General features: G+C 46.8%; 1 protein-coding gene across 1 annotated transcript in view; it reads right to left on the minus strand.

The window, feature by feature from the left end:
* Positions 1-257: 257 nt before the first annotated feature.
* Positions 258-15841, minus strand: part of ARHGEF28 (Rho guanine nucleotide exchange factor 28) — a 152666-nt gene continuing 137082 nt past the window's right edge. Inside the window, exon 23 of the mRNA XM_045285225.1 lies at positions 258-1477. Within this exon, the coding sequence (XP_045141160.1) occupies positions 1329-1477 (149 nt within the window). The 3' untranslated portion in view covers positions 258-1328. The remainder of the gene's footprint in view (positions 1478-15841) is intronic.

Genomic DNA, 15841 nt, shown 5'->3' on the forward strand with positions numbered 1-15841 from the left:
AAACTAAGATTTGACTTACAAAAGTGAGAATAGAGGTACACAACTTAACAGCGGTACGTGGGAAAGAAGAAACAGTGACGTCTGGGGAGCATTTTTATTTTTTGCTCACTCTCCCTCCCCCCAGCCCCCCTTTTGGTGTTGTAATTCCAGGTATATCCAATATTCCTTGTGTATTTTCACTGGTCACAAAAGATTACATTTGGCTCGTGTCTGTTTTATTACGGGCCTCCACTGATGATCACAATTACAAGGTGAACTAGTGATGTAAATGATGTTTATTGACACTGACCAAAACATACACAAATATTCCTGAAGAACAAGATGAAATGTCCTGGTTTCTCTTCTCACGTGGAGGCCCTCTTATTCTGAAGGCAGGGTGTGTGCCCATTCGCTTGCCCAAACCAGCCTCCTATCCCGGCAGGCCAGCGTCCTGGGGAGGGGCTTGGTTTTCATTTGGCCTTTCCTGAAAAGCCTTCCGCTAGTGAATGCCAGGCGTTGGTGCTCCCAGGGGGCTGGCTGCAGGGGCAGGTCCAATGGATCATTGATGGGAAGTTTCCCTATTGCCATCAAAACGGACTTTCTGGTGTGCCCTGGGCCTCCGAGGACGGTTAAGTTGAAAGATGCTGCTGGCTGTGGCTTGGAAGCCAAGTAGCATCAGACCCAGAGTCTGCATCTGCTGAGCAAAGAGCTGAGGTCCTCTGAGAATCAACAGTCTCCCTAGGGCGGCGGCCACCTGGTCAGAAGGGCTCAGACGCACCGAGTCGAATGGTGGCTGGGAATGGTGCCAGGAGCTTACTCCTCTTTGATGCCCCACAAAGAAAGTCATGGGTAAAAGCTAGCCCACCCAGAGCTTTTCTACACGTTCCCTTGCCTTTGGGGGTCCTCACTCCTACTAATCAGGAGGGACTGGGAGAGTGGGCCCCTTACAAACACCACTCTGGAAACCCCTATTGTTTCATCTGAGTTTGAGAGGCACTTCAAACTCCACCCAGCTCATCCCAGAGAAGATACTGTATGGAATTTCACTCACGAGTCAAACATTTCAAACGCTTCTGCTTAGTCAGTTCATCTCTGCTCCAGGAATCGGACATCAGGTGTCACAAGGCGAAGATGAGGCAACAGAACCATGTTCAATAATGTAATCATTAGACGCTGCGCCCTCTCCCATGCTCTTGCCAGACATCTTACATGTTACTCTGAGAGCCATTCAGACACAGACAAGAATGCCCACATCAGGGGAAGGTAAAACAGACAACATATTTCGCTCCAAAGTGCCAATGTTTTGCTTTCTTTTGTTTGGAGGGAAAAATAATAATAACCACACACAATCAGAGGTAAACAATGTTTTCATCGGCTGGATCCTCTTTCTCTGCATCCTGTCTGGCCGTGGTCTGTAGGCTTAGCTTTGCCTCTGGCCGGGGACGTGGTGGAGGTGAGTCCTGGGGGTGGGGGCGCTCAGTCAAGGAGGCAACCAGATCTGCAACAAACAGACAGCTGAGGTTACAGGTGGTCTGCAGGCCGCCCCCCGACCCCTGCAGGCACGTGGGCACCACGTCTCCAAGAGACGGGGCTCTCTCGAGTCTGGAAATCAAACTGAGTCACGGAGAAGGGCCCAGCCCAGAGAGGAAGGCGCAAAACGCCGTCAAAAGGACAACAGAATCGCTTTCATTCCGATGCGCTTGGTTCTACCCGCACACGCCTCCTGGGGTTCAAATCGACCTTCCCAAAAGACGCCCAGGGAAGGTCAAATGAATACAGACCCATCAGCATCCACCACCTATGAAAACCCATGCTGCTGAGAAAGAACTAGCTGGGGTTTTTTGTTTTGGTTTGGTTTTTAGTGGTCCCGGGCCTCAGGACCAGCCCAGCTGCTCATAAAGCATTTTTGTGTCTACAAAGCACCTGCCCTCAGAGTCTCTCCCAGCCAAGGACTGTTCTCAAGACTTAAATCTTGACGCGGGGACTTCATTGATGTGTGAGAAGTCAGGGGACAGGAGTTGAAGGATGGAGGGGCGCTTCCAGCCTCACCGTTATGCAAATCTGTCAGCACTCCATGAATTACTTAGCAGACATAGAAGGAATCCTAGGGAAAATCGTTCATTAGTGACAATGACTGGGCCTCTTGCTCTGCCCCCCCCTTCCTGGTTGCCTAGCAACAGCAGGACACCATCTCTTCTCTGGTCAGCACTCTATCCAAAATGGTTGTCCAGGGGGCATTTAGTGGAAAGAAAAGGAAGGCACTAGCCGAGCGCCATTTTCTCTGCACTTGTCTCATGGGCCACCCTCCCTGAAGCTCAGCCATGGGGCTAAAGGACAAGTCACCGACTTCGTCACAGCAAAAGTAGCAGGTCGGTGAGAGCCAGGGAGACCCCCTCCGTCAGTGGAGTGGGCACGACCATGACAACCATGCCCTTACACTTACCAACAATCATGGAGGTGGCGCAGGATGGGGCAGCACATCCCTCTGTGAGACCTAGGGTCACCATTAGCCAGAGACGACTTAAGGGCAATGAAGGCAATGAGAGGTCGGGGCACAGGGCTGCGTGTGGATGCCTACCGACAATGAGTTATCAGGGCACACAGTCGAGCGCCTATGGAAGCCCGGGCAGGCAGGGCGCCTAGCCTGCACCGGCTCCTTTTGTCACTCATTAACAGGAGACCCTCCTAACCTTGCCATGTCTGAGCCACACCTCTGTTCTTTAGGTGGATGCCCATGCACGCTAGCACCGCGGGATATAAGCGCATGCAGTGATTGCCTTCCCGGCCAGTGTTCTCACCTGCAAGAGACGGCATGAAGCATGGCTTGGTTGGAATGGAGGGCAAGATGGCCTCCCGAGACGTGACCTTGGCCACACCTCACTGCATCACGCTTCCAATAGGAAGTAGGACCCGTGAGGGAAGCGTGCCCAGAGCCTCAGAGAGTAGAGACAGAGCGTCCGGAGGACCAGTGCCTGAGGCTTAGAGGGCCCTCGGGGTTGGAGTGTGGCTGAAAGAGGTGTTGAGAAAGGGAGGCGACTCCATAGCTCTGCTCAAATGGCCCTTCAATGGCAAATGAAGCACCAATCAGAATCTCTGTGCACTGGAGTGACTTATGCAGATTCCACTGACCCGGATCCCAGATCCTGTCAGGAGGAACGCACCAACCACTGAGAACATAGCCACGGGAGAAGCCTGGAACTATTTCTCTAGGGCCTTTCCACGAACTGGAACTGTGCCAGGTCTTCTTTCAGTCTTCCGAGGTTGTCGCCGCCCACACACTGGGAGGCTGAGGATCAAGCTCATGAGGCATCTTGCCCAGTGTCCTGCAGCTAAGAAGACCTGAACCCAGAGGCTCATTCTGACTTGGGACGATGCTGTGCTCATCCAGTCAAGATTCTTGGGCAATTGGGATTTCTTGTTGAGTTGAAAATGACTCCTTCATCTTTTATGAATTAAGAGCTTAGCGCTGGTGGTGCAGTGATTAAGTGCTGGGCTACTAGCCAAAAGGTTGGCGGTTCTAACCCACCAGCCACTTGACAGAAGAAAGATGTGACAGTTTCCTTAGGGAAAGATTGTTGTTTTCGTTCCTGCTTGGGGCCATGGGGTCAGTTCACACCCTATGTGCAACCAAATGCATGCACCCTCTTCACAGAGGTGGCTGCATTGCAGCCACGGGGTCACTGCAGCTCCTGAGAATCTTCCTCTTTCCTCGGCCCCTCTACTTTACCCAGCCAGGGGTCCTTCTCTAGGAATGGGCACCAACTGAGAACATACATGAAACAAAGCCTTTCTGTCCCTGCATCTAAGACGCACATGCCAGCGGTGACTCTTCCAAGACAGATGTGTTCGCTCTTCTGAGATCTGGGGTACAGGCCACGCCGTAATTCAAACGCACTGATTCTCGAGTCTGCCTTCTCCACCGTCCAGTTGCTGCAGGCAGATGAGACAACTGAAAATAGCATGGTTTGTGTCAGGCACACATCTCAGTCCTCAAGGTGAAACCTTGTATCTTTAAGACTTTTATAGAAGTCTTTTGCAGCTAATTTTCCCAATGCAACACGTCTATTTGTGTCTTGATTGCTGGTTCCATGAAAGTTAAAAACGACATCCTTGACTACTTCAATATTTCCTCCACTTGGTGGTGCAGTGGTTAAGCACTGGGCCGCTAACTGGAAAGTCCGCAGTTCAAATCCACCAGCCAGCTCCGTGGAAGAAAAGGTGGCACTCTGCTTCCACAACAATCTACATCCCTGGAAGCTCTACGCAGCAGTTCTGCTCTGGGCTCTGGGTCACTCTGAGTGACAAGTTGGCAGTAAAGGGTTGGATTTCGCTCACTTTTGTCCTGCTCCTGCATTGTGCCAGTTGTGAGGACTTTGGTTTTATCAGGAGGTAGAATCCACACTGAAGGGGGGAGGGGTTTTCCTCCATCAGTAAGTGATTTAAGTCCTCTGCTTTCGGCAAGCAAGCTTTTATGCCAGAGGTTGTTCATGAGCCCTTTTCCCAATCCCGATACTGTCTTCTTCTTTATGTAGTTCAACGTCTTGGATTATTCACTCAATATATAGTTTACGTTTTGTGAAATGACTCAACCCTGATGTTCACCTTTCCTGATTTAAAACCTTGTTTTGTTCAAATGTCTGCCACTTGGTTCTAGATGAGCACAATTAAGTGAGCTGAATTCCCATTCTTCTCAATGTTATCCATAATTTTGTGTGAGGCATACAGTCAAATGCCTCTGCATGACCCATGGGACACAGGTGAGCATCTTTGTGGTAGTCTCCGCTTTCTGCAGGACATGTCTGACATCAGCAAAATGATCCCGCATTCCACATTCTTGAGTATCTAGAAGTCACCTGTCAATGTACTGCCGTAACCAGTGCTGAATTCTTTCCAGCAAAACTTTACTTGTGTGTGTTATTAAAGCTACTATTCTATAATGTCGACATTGCGCTGGATTCTCTTCCTCTGAAATGGTCATAAATATAAATCTCTTCTACTTGGTTGGCCAGGCAGCTGTCATCCAAACGTCATGGACTATTGCACCCTGGGAACCCCTATGGGGTGGTTCCACTCTGTCCTATCTCCTGTTGCTCTGAGTTGTAATCCACGTGGCAATGGTTTGGGTTGGGGGTTTGGATGCTTAAAATTATCATCCTTAAGTTCCACATTGTGAGACTCGGTTACTCAAAATTGAAAGAAAAGCATAAATAAATAAATAAACAGACAAACAAATAAATAAGACCTTTTGAACACCTCAAATTGACACATCATCTGCGGCAGAATTGGCAACCTCCCTCATAATCACTCAAAAGCAAAACTCCCCAGGTAATTATCTCACCACTAGGAAAAGACTACCTACCTACTGACGAAGCTCTCCACCCTATTGCCCCACAGTGGGGGGGGGGGGAGGGGGGGGAGCATTCCTGCCTGTGAACACAGGCGCTGCCACAATTCCAATTCTGCTTCCCAGCTATTGATGGAGGAAGCCACCCCACCTCTACAAACAACTCTTCCCTGCTCACCTACTGACACCTACTCCTCTCTAACTACTGATACGACACTAATGGGTTAGAGACCCATTTGTCTAACCCATGGCAGCACGACCCACCAGCCAGGAGCCACGAAGTGCTCCAGTAGGAATGAGAAAAGCTCAAGGAATGGGGCCGTGTGGAGGGACTGCTGACACATCTGTGACAGGGTTGGGGACACTGCAGGAGCCCTGGTGGCATAGTGGTCACCTGTTGGGCTGCTACCTGCACGGTTAGCCCATGCATCAATTCCACGGCAGTGAGTGTGGGTTTATTGGAGGCCCTGGAAGCCCCTAATCCACGGAGGTTTCCTTTCTCTGGGAGATGAAACATGTAGACAAGAGTCCAAAATACTGGCGCATCGGGCTACCGGGAGAGTCCCCTTTCTGACTGAAGAGAAGCTTGTTTCGAAAAGAACCAGAGCACCCACTATACCTCAGACAGGATCACGAACTTTCAGTCCCAGACTCTCGCTCAAGCAGACCGGGAGTCAAGAAGAGTGAGTGGGGATGGGGAGGAAGCAAATCTTTGGTGTGTGAGGTGGAAGTAGAGATTTAATCAGGGCTTGTTCATATAAGAATACACGTGCAGCCGGAGCCCGAGCTGAGTGGCCCATGCTGTAATTCCAGATGTATTACTCGATGAGGTTTGAGTGGTGTCACCCGGATGGGAACTCAATTTCCTCCCCATGTTCCTTCTGGGTTTCTGCCTGAACTAGGTAGGCAAGGTCAGGCAGTCTGTCTTTGAAATTAGAAACCGCTCCGTGATTTCTGATTTTTATTACTCCATTTCAACTCTGAAAGAAGCGGCGAAGCAACTGTGTATTTCTCAGAGCCAGCCACCTTTTCCACACGTTCTGCCCTGGAGAGTAGCATCATCATCACCATCATCATCATCATCATCATCATCATCATCATCATCATCACCCAGAAGTCTATGCTGCAGAAAACCTTTGTTAAAATCGAACTCCCACTGATGCAGGAAGCAGAAATCTTGGGGAGTCAAATGAATCACCCAATTTCATTTATAAAAACAACTGCCTAGAAAGGGATGGGCATACGAGACTCCTGGTTTAACAAGCAAAGAAGCATCCCCACAATCACAATCAGGGGAACTGGAAACCCGGGCTGTTAGTCTAGGAAGAGCGTAACACTTTGAACTACTGAGAGGCTTTCAAACAAGTGACCCAGCCCCATCTTTCCTCTTCAGTGACAGAAAAGAAATAGGTTGATCCCTGGACACTAAACAAAACCCCAGGCTTGCTGCCACTGAGGGGATGCTGGCTCGGACCAGCTGCAGGACAGAGGGGAACTGCCCATGTGGGTTTCCCAGGCTAGACCCACTGAGCTCCCGGATACGAACCAACCCCCCAAGCCTCAAGGCTATCAAGCCGATGCCAACGCAGCATGGCCCTAGAGGACAGGGTGGAACTGCCCCGTGGGCTCCCGAGGCTGTCACTCTTCACAGGGATAGAAAGCCCATCTTTCTCCCTCGGAGCGGCTGGTGGGCAGTTAGCGATCCCACGTGGACCCTGGTGTGACACCATCAGGGCGCCTGGATCAGAAGAAGTGACCTTAAAATAAGAATCCGTAAGTAGAGACTTCGAAAGAAATCAACAAAGGTGGAAACGCATGACTAACCCAAATGGAGAAGTAGAATCTCAGTTCAGGGATTTTTCTACCTAACTGAGCTTTCAGTCACCCATGGGAAGACCATCCTCCACAGGGACTTTCCTTGTTTACGTTCTTTTTTTTTTTTTTTAGCTTTTATTAACTTTTATTATTTTAAGCTTAATTTATTCCTGAGCCATGAGTTTTTGCTTCTTCAGTTTCTTCTGGGAAATCTTTTTCTTCTGTGCAACCTCCTCTTCTGGTTTGGGAACGATCTGTCCCTTCTCAGTCAGGATCGTGTCAGTGTGACAGGGGAGCTCAGGGATGGGTTGATCCGACCGTGAGCTCTGTAAGTCCGGCGGCACATCCCGGGGGCTTTGTTCACCTGGATGTGCTCAGTGACCAGAGAATCCACATCTAAACCCTTCAGTTCAGCATGACTTTCTGCGTTTTTAAGCATGTGAAGCAAAAATCCAGCACTCTTTTTGGGCCACCGACCCTACTGTTTGGCCTGGGCCCACCTACCAATGCCACCACCATTGTAGCATCAGAAGGGCCCACACTGCCTTGCAGGGTGATGTCTTTCAAGTGTTTGGTGGCTTTCCGGATGTGCATGCCTTTGAGGGCCTGGGCAGTTTCACGGGTGTTCTTGAAGTGGACTTGGAGGTTCGACCCTCTTGATTTGCAGGGTTTTGTAGGGTTTTCTGGGTCAAGTGCGTAGCAAACCATTTTGGCAGGTCACCCCCGGCTGCTACAGTTCATTCACATTCTTATATGATGGGGAGAGCTATTCCTGTGGTGCTTACGGCAGGCTTCTAGAGAAGCTTTCTTTTCAAATTGTAAACTGAGCCCACTGCCGTACGTCCCCTTCCAACGCACAGCAACACTGCACGGGATTTCCCGGAGTTCCTCTTTAAAGAAACAGGCAGCCTGGGCTTCCTCCCATGGAGTGGTTCGCAGGCGTCACAGTTTGGCTGGTGGGTACTTCTCTAGCGTGGGTATATGTGGGGCAGAAAGTACCTATGCTCCCAAGGAGCATGCGCTGCACGGATGATTGAGATGCAGGGACAAGACTCTGCATCTCCCCAGTTTCCACACTTAGTGGCAGCCTACTACTGGCTGACAGGTTCGGCATTTGTGTCTTTTCATCGCACGCAACTTGAAAAGCTACAGCAGTGCAGGGAACGTTGTCTCCAGGATGACTTGCGGCGACAGACACCCATTCTAGAAAAGGAGCCCTCCCTCCCCCAGCTCACCATCAGTATCACCCTCTTGAGCCAACTGGATAAGCCTTGGAGATCCGACTACATACTCAATGCGCAAAACCCAGGCCTGCGCCGAATGAAAAGAGAATAAAGTGCCTCAAGTGGGAAGCAGATGAAATCTTTTCAAGCACAAAGTAAACATAACCCTGGACAGGGCGCGTCACCTTTCTGGGCTTTCATTCATAATGACTTAAACCAGTGGTTCTCAACCTCCCTCATGCCATGACCCTTTCAGATAGTTCCTCGTGTTGTGCTGACCCCCCAACCATACAATTATTTTTGTTACTACTTCATCACTGTAATTTTGCTACTGTTATGAATCAGGCGACTCCTGTGAAAGGGGCGTTCGACCCCCAAAGGGGTCGCGACCCACAGGTTGAGAAACACTGGCTTAAACTAAACTCATGATTCCTCCCTCACCTGCCAGCAAATCGACTCTAACTCTCCGGGACTCCATGTCCATCGGGCAGGAACTCTGCTCCAAAGGGTTGTCGATGGCTGGATTTGGGGGACGGAGATCACCAGTGCCATGGTTTGGGTGCCATAGGTCAGTTCTGACTAAGAGTGGACCCATGAGACCGGGGGACAACTGAACAGCACCCGGCGACAAGCCATCCGCACAGTCATTGGTGTGTGGAACCCACGGGGCAGCCACTGCGTCTGCCTCTTTCTCACTGACCCGTCCCTTTACCACCACCACCACCCACCCCCATCCTTCTGCAGGACATTGACTCTCCAGATACCACGTCTAATGGACACGAGGCACTCTCCCATCATCCTCACGAAGGAGTATTTTGGCTGTACATAGATTGTTCATTTTTCTTGCATCCTATGTATTTGATATGCTTCACCAACCCCAGACTTCAAGTTCATGGTTTCTCTGGTCTTCCTTATTCATTGTCCACCCCCTGCCCCGTGCATAGGAGACAACGGACAACCCTATGGCCTGGATCAGGGATACCTGAGTCCTCAGAGCAACATCTTTGCTCGTGAACAGTTTTAAAAGGTGGTCTGCAGCAGATTTTCCCAGTGTCAAAAGTCATTTGGTTTCTTGGCTGCTGCTTCCGGAGGCACTGATTGTGGATTCAAGCAAAAGGGAATCCCTGACAACTTCTCGTGGACTTTTAATTTTCTTCGGTTTCAACTTGAACGTACAGAGGAGCAATTGATGGTCTGTTCTACAGTCAACCTCGGGCCTTGTCCTGATGGATGACATTAGCTTCCTCAAGGTCTCTTTTTACAGAGGTACTGGTAATTTTATTCCTGTGTATTGTATCTGATGCGGACCACCTAGCGGGTCACCATTTGTTGTTGAAAACAGGTATCTCTGAGGGAAGATAAAGCAACGAGCTAGACTGCTGATGGGTATTAAACGGGTGAAATGGAAGCTTTCCACTGAGGGAGAACAGAATTCGTGATGTGGGTGAAGAGTAAACTATTGGGGGCTTTGATTCCTTGTCTAAATGGTTGAATACAAAATCGATGATCTGAAATGTAAACCCCCACTTAACTGACAATAAAAAATTGTTGCTAAGTAAGAAGAAAGGGAAAAGCTACTTTCACTCAGTAAGTCACTGGTCTGAAAAGACGGTGTCATGAGATCTCCCACAGTTTCTCTCACCAAGAGCGCTTTTCCAACTTTCACCTAATTATCACAGTAAGTATGTGTGCATCGTGACTGCATGTTGGATGGCCGGTAAATCCTCCTGAACATATTCTACTGTGTGAGAATGTCTTTCCTCTGTGTTTTGGCTCAGTGACACATCTGACAATATTCTGAAGGTGCTGCAATAACAACAAACACACACACACACACACACACACACACGTGTGTAACTACGTTATACACAAGAAAGACAATCAAAAGCCTTACCTTAAATTGCACTTAAATAGTGGTTTTAAGGTAATCACAAGACCCTGGCCCCATCCTTCCATGGTCAGTCTTCCCTGTCACATATATTTGAGGTGGATCCACCCACAATCCTCAGAGTTTAAGGAGTGGAAAACTGACAAATAAGGGGGAAAGTTCACAGTCAAATTATGTACTTGAATTCACCTCCTGGGAGCAGAAAACTCAAGAGGAACTTGTCAGAACAGATATCTGACAAGTAAAAAGGGCTGTCCATCATCTGAGAGTAGTTCATTAGTACAGTCTTTATTTACTTGTCTTTCTCTATAGAGAAGAACATTTGGAATCCAGATAATTTAAAAAGGAAAGTTGCATTTCAGTCTAAAAGCACAGAACCACCAGTCTGACCTTCATCATAAACATCAACTGCCAAGGTCTGAACTGAGCTGCTCCATGTACTCGGTGACCATGCCCCCCGAAGCCCAGAGCTGCAAAATGTAAGTTGAGCTCGCCGATGCTCTATGGGGCTACCCTCTCCATGGCGGACCCCAAGGCATCCTGCCCAGCAAAGGTCGCCAAGCAGCACCTGCTGCCTTCTGACCCTTGACTCGGTTCTGACGGACTCAAGCCTCGGGTTTGTACTTTGAGGTGGGTTCCCTGGGCATAGTGTTAACATCAAAATGCACACTTTTCTTGAAGAACTTTAGTGCAAAATTTTTTCAATCACTTTGAGTATCGTTCCAACTCTGCAAGACGCGTCCTATTCCTAATGGGATGATCGATCTGTGCTTGCACTGTGGAACATTTAAAGAATCGTTTCCTGATGGCATTACTGGCAATCACGATCTTCTCGCAGGAGCGCTAATGCACAACATTTTCCTCCTAATAGGAAACATTTATGGTGCGGAGCTGGAGCCACCTTCCGAGCAAAGGGAAATTGGTCTCTGTCCCTAGCTTTGCTCAAACTCAATTTTCCCTCGCGAGTCACAAACAGGATGCGAGCCGCTGGCCTGAAAGCCAGCCTGGCGTTGATATCTGAAGCAAACAATCTACATCAGTGTGATGATGTCTTTTTCTATTCCTCGCATCCCAATGCTGTACCTGAAGTAAAAGAGCTGGGTGTGTGTGTGTGTGTGTGTGTGTGTGTGTGTGTGTGTGTGTGTGTGTGTTTGAGACAGCGTGCAAGGATACAATCATAATGTAAGCAAGCAATTTGCCTTCTATTTTTCCAGGCTTCGACAGTTCACGAGAGTTTGATTTTGTTCATTCTCTTCTGCGTGAATCCTGTATTTGGAGTTGGCTACACTGGTCATTTAAGTAACGTTGAAAGAAACACAGCCATTGAAGCAATCAGAAAAGCATCATACGAGACATCAGTCGTCTCTCCGCTGTGTGAACTTCGATTTGCTCTGTGAAGAGTGCTACATTCACATCACCAAACGCTGTCCGTTCTTCGCTTCCTTGAACTGCACTTCCCAGTGCCTTCTCTAGAAAGGATGCTCCAGGATTCGCCCTGTTGTACATGGGGTCGCTATTAGTCAGAAGTCACGTATGGCACCCAACAATGAGAGGATTCTCAGATATTGGGGTACAGGAATCTAGTTCATCAAACAAGCTGATGAAATGTTGGGCTACTCAAGATTCTTGATGGACAGTGTGCTCAGGGTATTGCAAATCCCTACAAAGATAACTCAGTATGCAACACCCCCACACTCATGTAACCTGGGAACCTTTTCTCTCAGTGTAACTTCAAATGACATGTTTTGGGGGAATGGTGAGCTGGAAAATTGGAATCTACTTATTGACTAAAAATGAGATAACAAAAGACTAAGATTCCCGGACAAATCAGAAGAGGGAGAAGGAAGCTGGAAATACAGGTGAGCTTTTCCCAATTCAGAAGCTAATCACCCTGCACCTGAGAGGGATCAAAGGGCTGGTGGTTTTGTAGCTCTGCTAAATGATCCCCCTCCCTGGCACCCAGTCAATTGGGACTCTTAGGCATGCTGCAGGACAGAGTAGAGCTGTGCCTGGGGGTTTCTGAGACTAAATCATTACCAGAGCTGACAGCCTCATCTTTCTCCTACAGAGAAACTAGTGAGTTTGAACCACTCATCTCGTGGTTAGCAACCTAACCCGTTACCCACTGTGTCATGAGGGCCAAGGCGATAATCAACAGTAACACTAAAAGCCTTTGGGGGGGAAAGCTGATGGCAAATTCTATAATGGAGGAGTGAAGTTGGTAACATCTGAAACCACAGGTCAAAATGAACATTCCAAAAAGGGACAGCCCGATTTTGCATATTTCATGAGGAAACCTACAACATCTGAGTCCGTGAAACCTTTTTTCCCCTACAAAGAAAAATCAAACCTGCAGAGCATAATTCATCACAGACATGTTTGACCTCTAGTTTGGTGAGTAGTGCCTAGGGGCGTCGGAGCTTACACGTGGCCGGCGAAGACCCGCCCATTGGTCTCCACGTGACTGCAGTGAGATGACAGAGGAAAGCAAAGATATATGGATGAAACGAGCCCACAGACGAGTCTACTGCATGAAGAAGACCTCTGTTAACCTGGGATCAGGAGAGCCACATGGAACTCCGCTTCCACTGCCAACCCCCAAGCAGACACAGAGAAGGTCCCAGTTAGGGAAAAAGCATAGAACAAAACTCGAATTCATTAAAAAAAAAATGACCAGACTAGGCTGATAGAGACTAGAAGAAGCCAACAAGTATAACCCCTTTACCCTAACACGGAAACGACTCTCAGAGATCATCTTTCAGCCAAACAATCGGCTGAATCATAAAGTAAACTCTATCATCTATGAGTAATAGCTCCCTTCAGCAATAAATTATGTGAGACCAAATGGTCAACGTTAACCCCAAAGTCAAGATGAGCAGGCACGGCGAGAAAGGGAAGCTAGATCTATGGAAACAGAATGAACAATGAAATATGAGGACGCTGGCCTATTTTGAAATTGTCATCAATATCATGAAACCATTTTTTTAACGGGAATGTAATTCACCGTGTAAACGTTCACCAAATAGAAAAAAACAAATATTGAAAACAAATTGAGTCTGTTTCTAATCAAACAACGATTTCCAACTATAGGAAATGTACTTCGCAGAAGAAACAGAGGCCTATAGGACATGGGGGGGGCAGGAGCCATCCACCAATTGCAAATGGTGGGAAAATCTTCAGTTAGAAAAAGTTCTCTCCAGTGTCTCAGCAAATAAATCACAAGGTTAGAAAGGAGAGAGAAGGCTTTTTAGATGAAAGAGGCTTACAAGGTATACGAACTAGATGCAATTTATGACTTTATTTAGATCCCAATTCAAAGCAACCAACTGGGAGGGAAATTATGAGACAGAGAAATATAAGGAGTAACAGTATGATTTTGTGAGTATCCAATGTTAATTTTATAGGGATAACAATGGTGCTGTGGAAATTTAAGAGTTATCTTTTTTTTAAAATATGCATATTTACCAAGGGCTCAAGTAGATAGAAAATGTTTTGAGAATGATGATGGCAACCAACATACAAATGTGCTTGACACAATGGATGAATGGATGGATTGTGATAAGAGTTATATGAGCCACCAGTAAAATGATTTTTTAAAAATACTTATTTTGGGGGGGAAAAATAAGATGCCCTCGATCTACTTCAAGATAATCTGACAGGAGAGGAGAGGGGGCACAAACGTGACTGTGGGTGGGAATTGTCCAGCTGGTTATGAGTACATGGGGTTCATTAAACTATTTTCTCTGCTTTTGTATATGTTTGGAAATTTTTGTAATTGCTATTTAAGTTCATAGCCTTCTGAAATTTTAGACTATAAGATGGTAAAGGGTTCTGTGCTATTCCAACAGTGCAACTCCCATCTTCTGATAAGAGACCTTGTGACAATAAATCAGAAGCCTATTCTGGATGCCTCCCATGTTTGGATCAATTCTAATGCATCTGTATAAGTCACTGGCAAGGGCTGTGTATGGGTTTATTACCTACTTAGAAAGATACACAAATTGTGTGAGTCTGTGCCATAAAATGGATAAGGTTCATTTGAGTTTATAGCCACCCATAAAAAAGGACGCAGATCCAGGTCTAGCTTTTGCTCTTGTCTAGATGTCTAGTAATATCTCCCAGGTGAAAGGTCATTAAAAAATATTGTGCATTGTTCCCCAGATGCATTTGGCCATGACAATTAATTGGTAAGGCTCTTTGAGAATTTGGATTGGTATTCTTTCATCTTTTAAGTCTGAGTTAATGTCAAGCTAAAAAGTAACATTTAAGAAAGAGGAAATAAAGGTCATACTTCTAGACCAATAGTATCAGAGTGAATTTGGGGTCATATATAAAACATCATGTGAAATGAATAAGTGAGTAAATGAATGAGTGACTACCTAATTCAAAATTTCTATCTCCTCTAATGAGGGTCATAGGGAATTGATCAATCTGGATTCTAATACTTAGAAAGCATATTTCTTTTAATCTTGTCCTCATCTTTGTAACAAAGCCAAATGGAAATGTAGACAAAGTAGCATTGCATTATACGGATTTTCCTGTTAAGCACTAACATGGTTAAAAAACAAAACTCACTGCCATTGGGTGATTCGCAGTCACCCTATAGGACAGGGTAGAACTGCCCCTGTGAGTTTCCAAGAGTGACACTCTTCCTCCCAAGGAGTAGCTGGTGGTTTCAAACCACTGGCCTTGTAGTTAGCAGCCCAATGTGTCCCCATCACATCCAGAACACCCGTGTTTCATTATAAATGCAGGCACTGGAACGAGACAGCCGAGCTCAGCCTTTACCCGACTCTCACCCTCAGCATAAGAGCCACCTGCAGAGTCTCTCCCATGGGTTTACCCAGATGAAGGGCAGAGACAATAGTGCAGAAATTATTAGCAAGAAAGGGTGTCAGCAGTCCCTCCAAGCCCTTCCCCCACAGAAAAATAAGTCAACATGCAAGTGAGGGAGATAACTGTTATTATGAGAGCAATTTTCCATTTTTAGTTACATACATAAAACTTAAGGCTGGTTGGCACACTTTAGCAGTTGACCTATTATTTCAAGCATCATATTACATGACCACTTCTCAACAGATTAAAGTGTAAAATTCCTTGGTCTGAAAGATTTATCAGGCTTCTTACAACCCCAACTTTCTATATTTATATAATGTTCTCCCCCAAAAGGCTCAATGGCTATAATTACTTTTGAGATACTTCAAGGAGGTCCTTAGCTATAAATAGCAAGGCTGTGGAAAGTCTTTAAAATCACAAAAGCAGCATAACTTTTTAAAGTAGTGGTTCCGTTCTGTATGCACGGCATGCATATCTTATTTAACTCACTTCTCACACCCAACCAAAGTGGCAGGGTGGAGGGACACACGGCCGAGGAAGAAGGGAACAGCCACAGAGACAAAGCTAACGGGAAACAGAGTCACCAAAAAAATCCAAAAACTGTACTTGGCATCTTCAGAGAGGCATTAAAAAAATTGCCATAAAGTAAGAACAAGATTACATAAATTAGAAACTAAGAATTGGGCAATGTAACCAAGAGAAATTACTGAAACCCAAATGAAGGCTGAACATGATAGTGGATGAGAGGAAAGTAAA

This window comes from Echinops telfairi, unplaced genomic scaffold (assembly GCF_000313985.2).
Source record: "Echinops telfairi isolate 266 unplaced genomic scaffold, ASM31398v2 ScPeMD7_7469;HRSCAF=8507_1, whole genome shotgun sequence".
Classification (NCBI taxonomy): domain Eukaryota; kingdom Metazoa; phylum Chordata; class Mammalia; order Afrosoricida; family Tenrecidae; genus Echinops; species Echinops telfairi.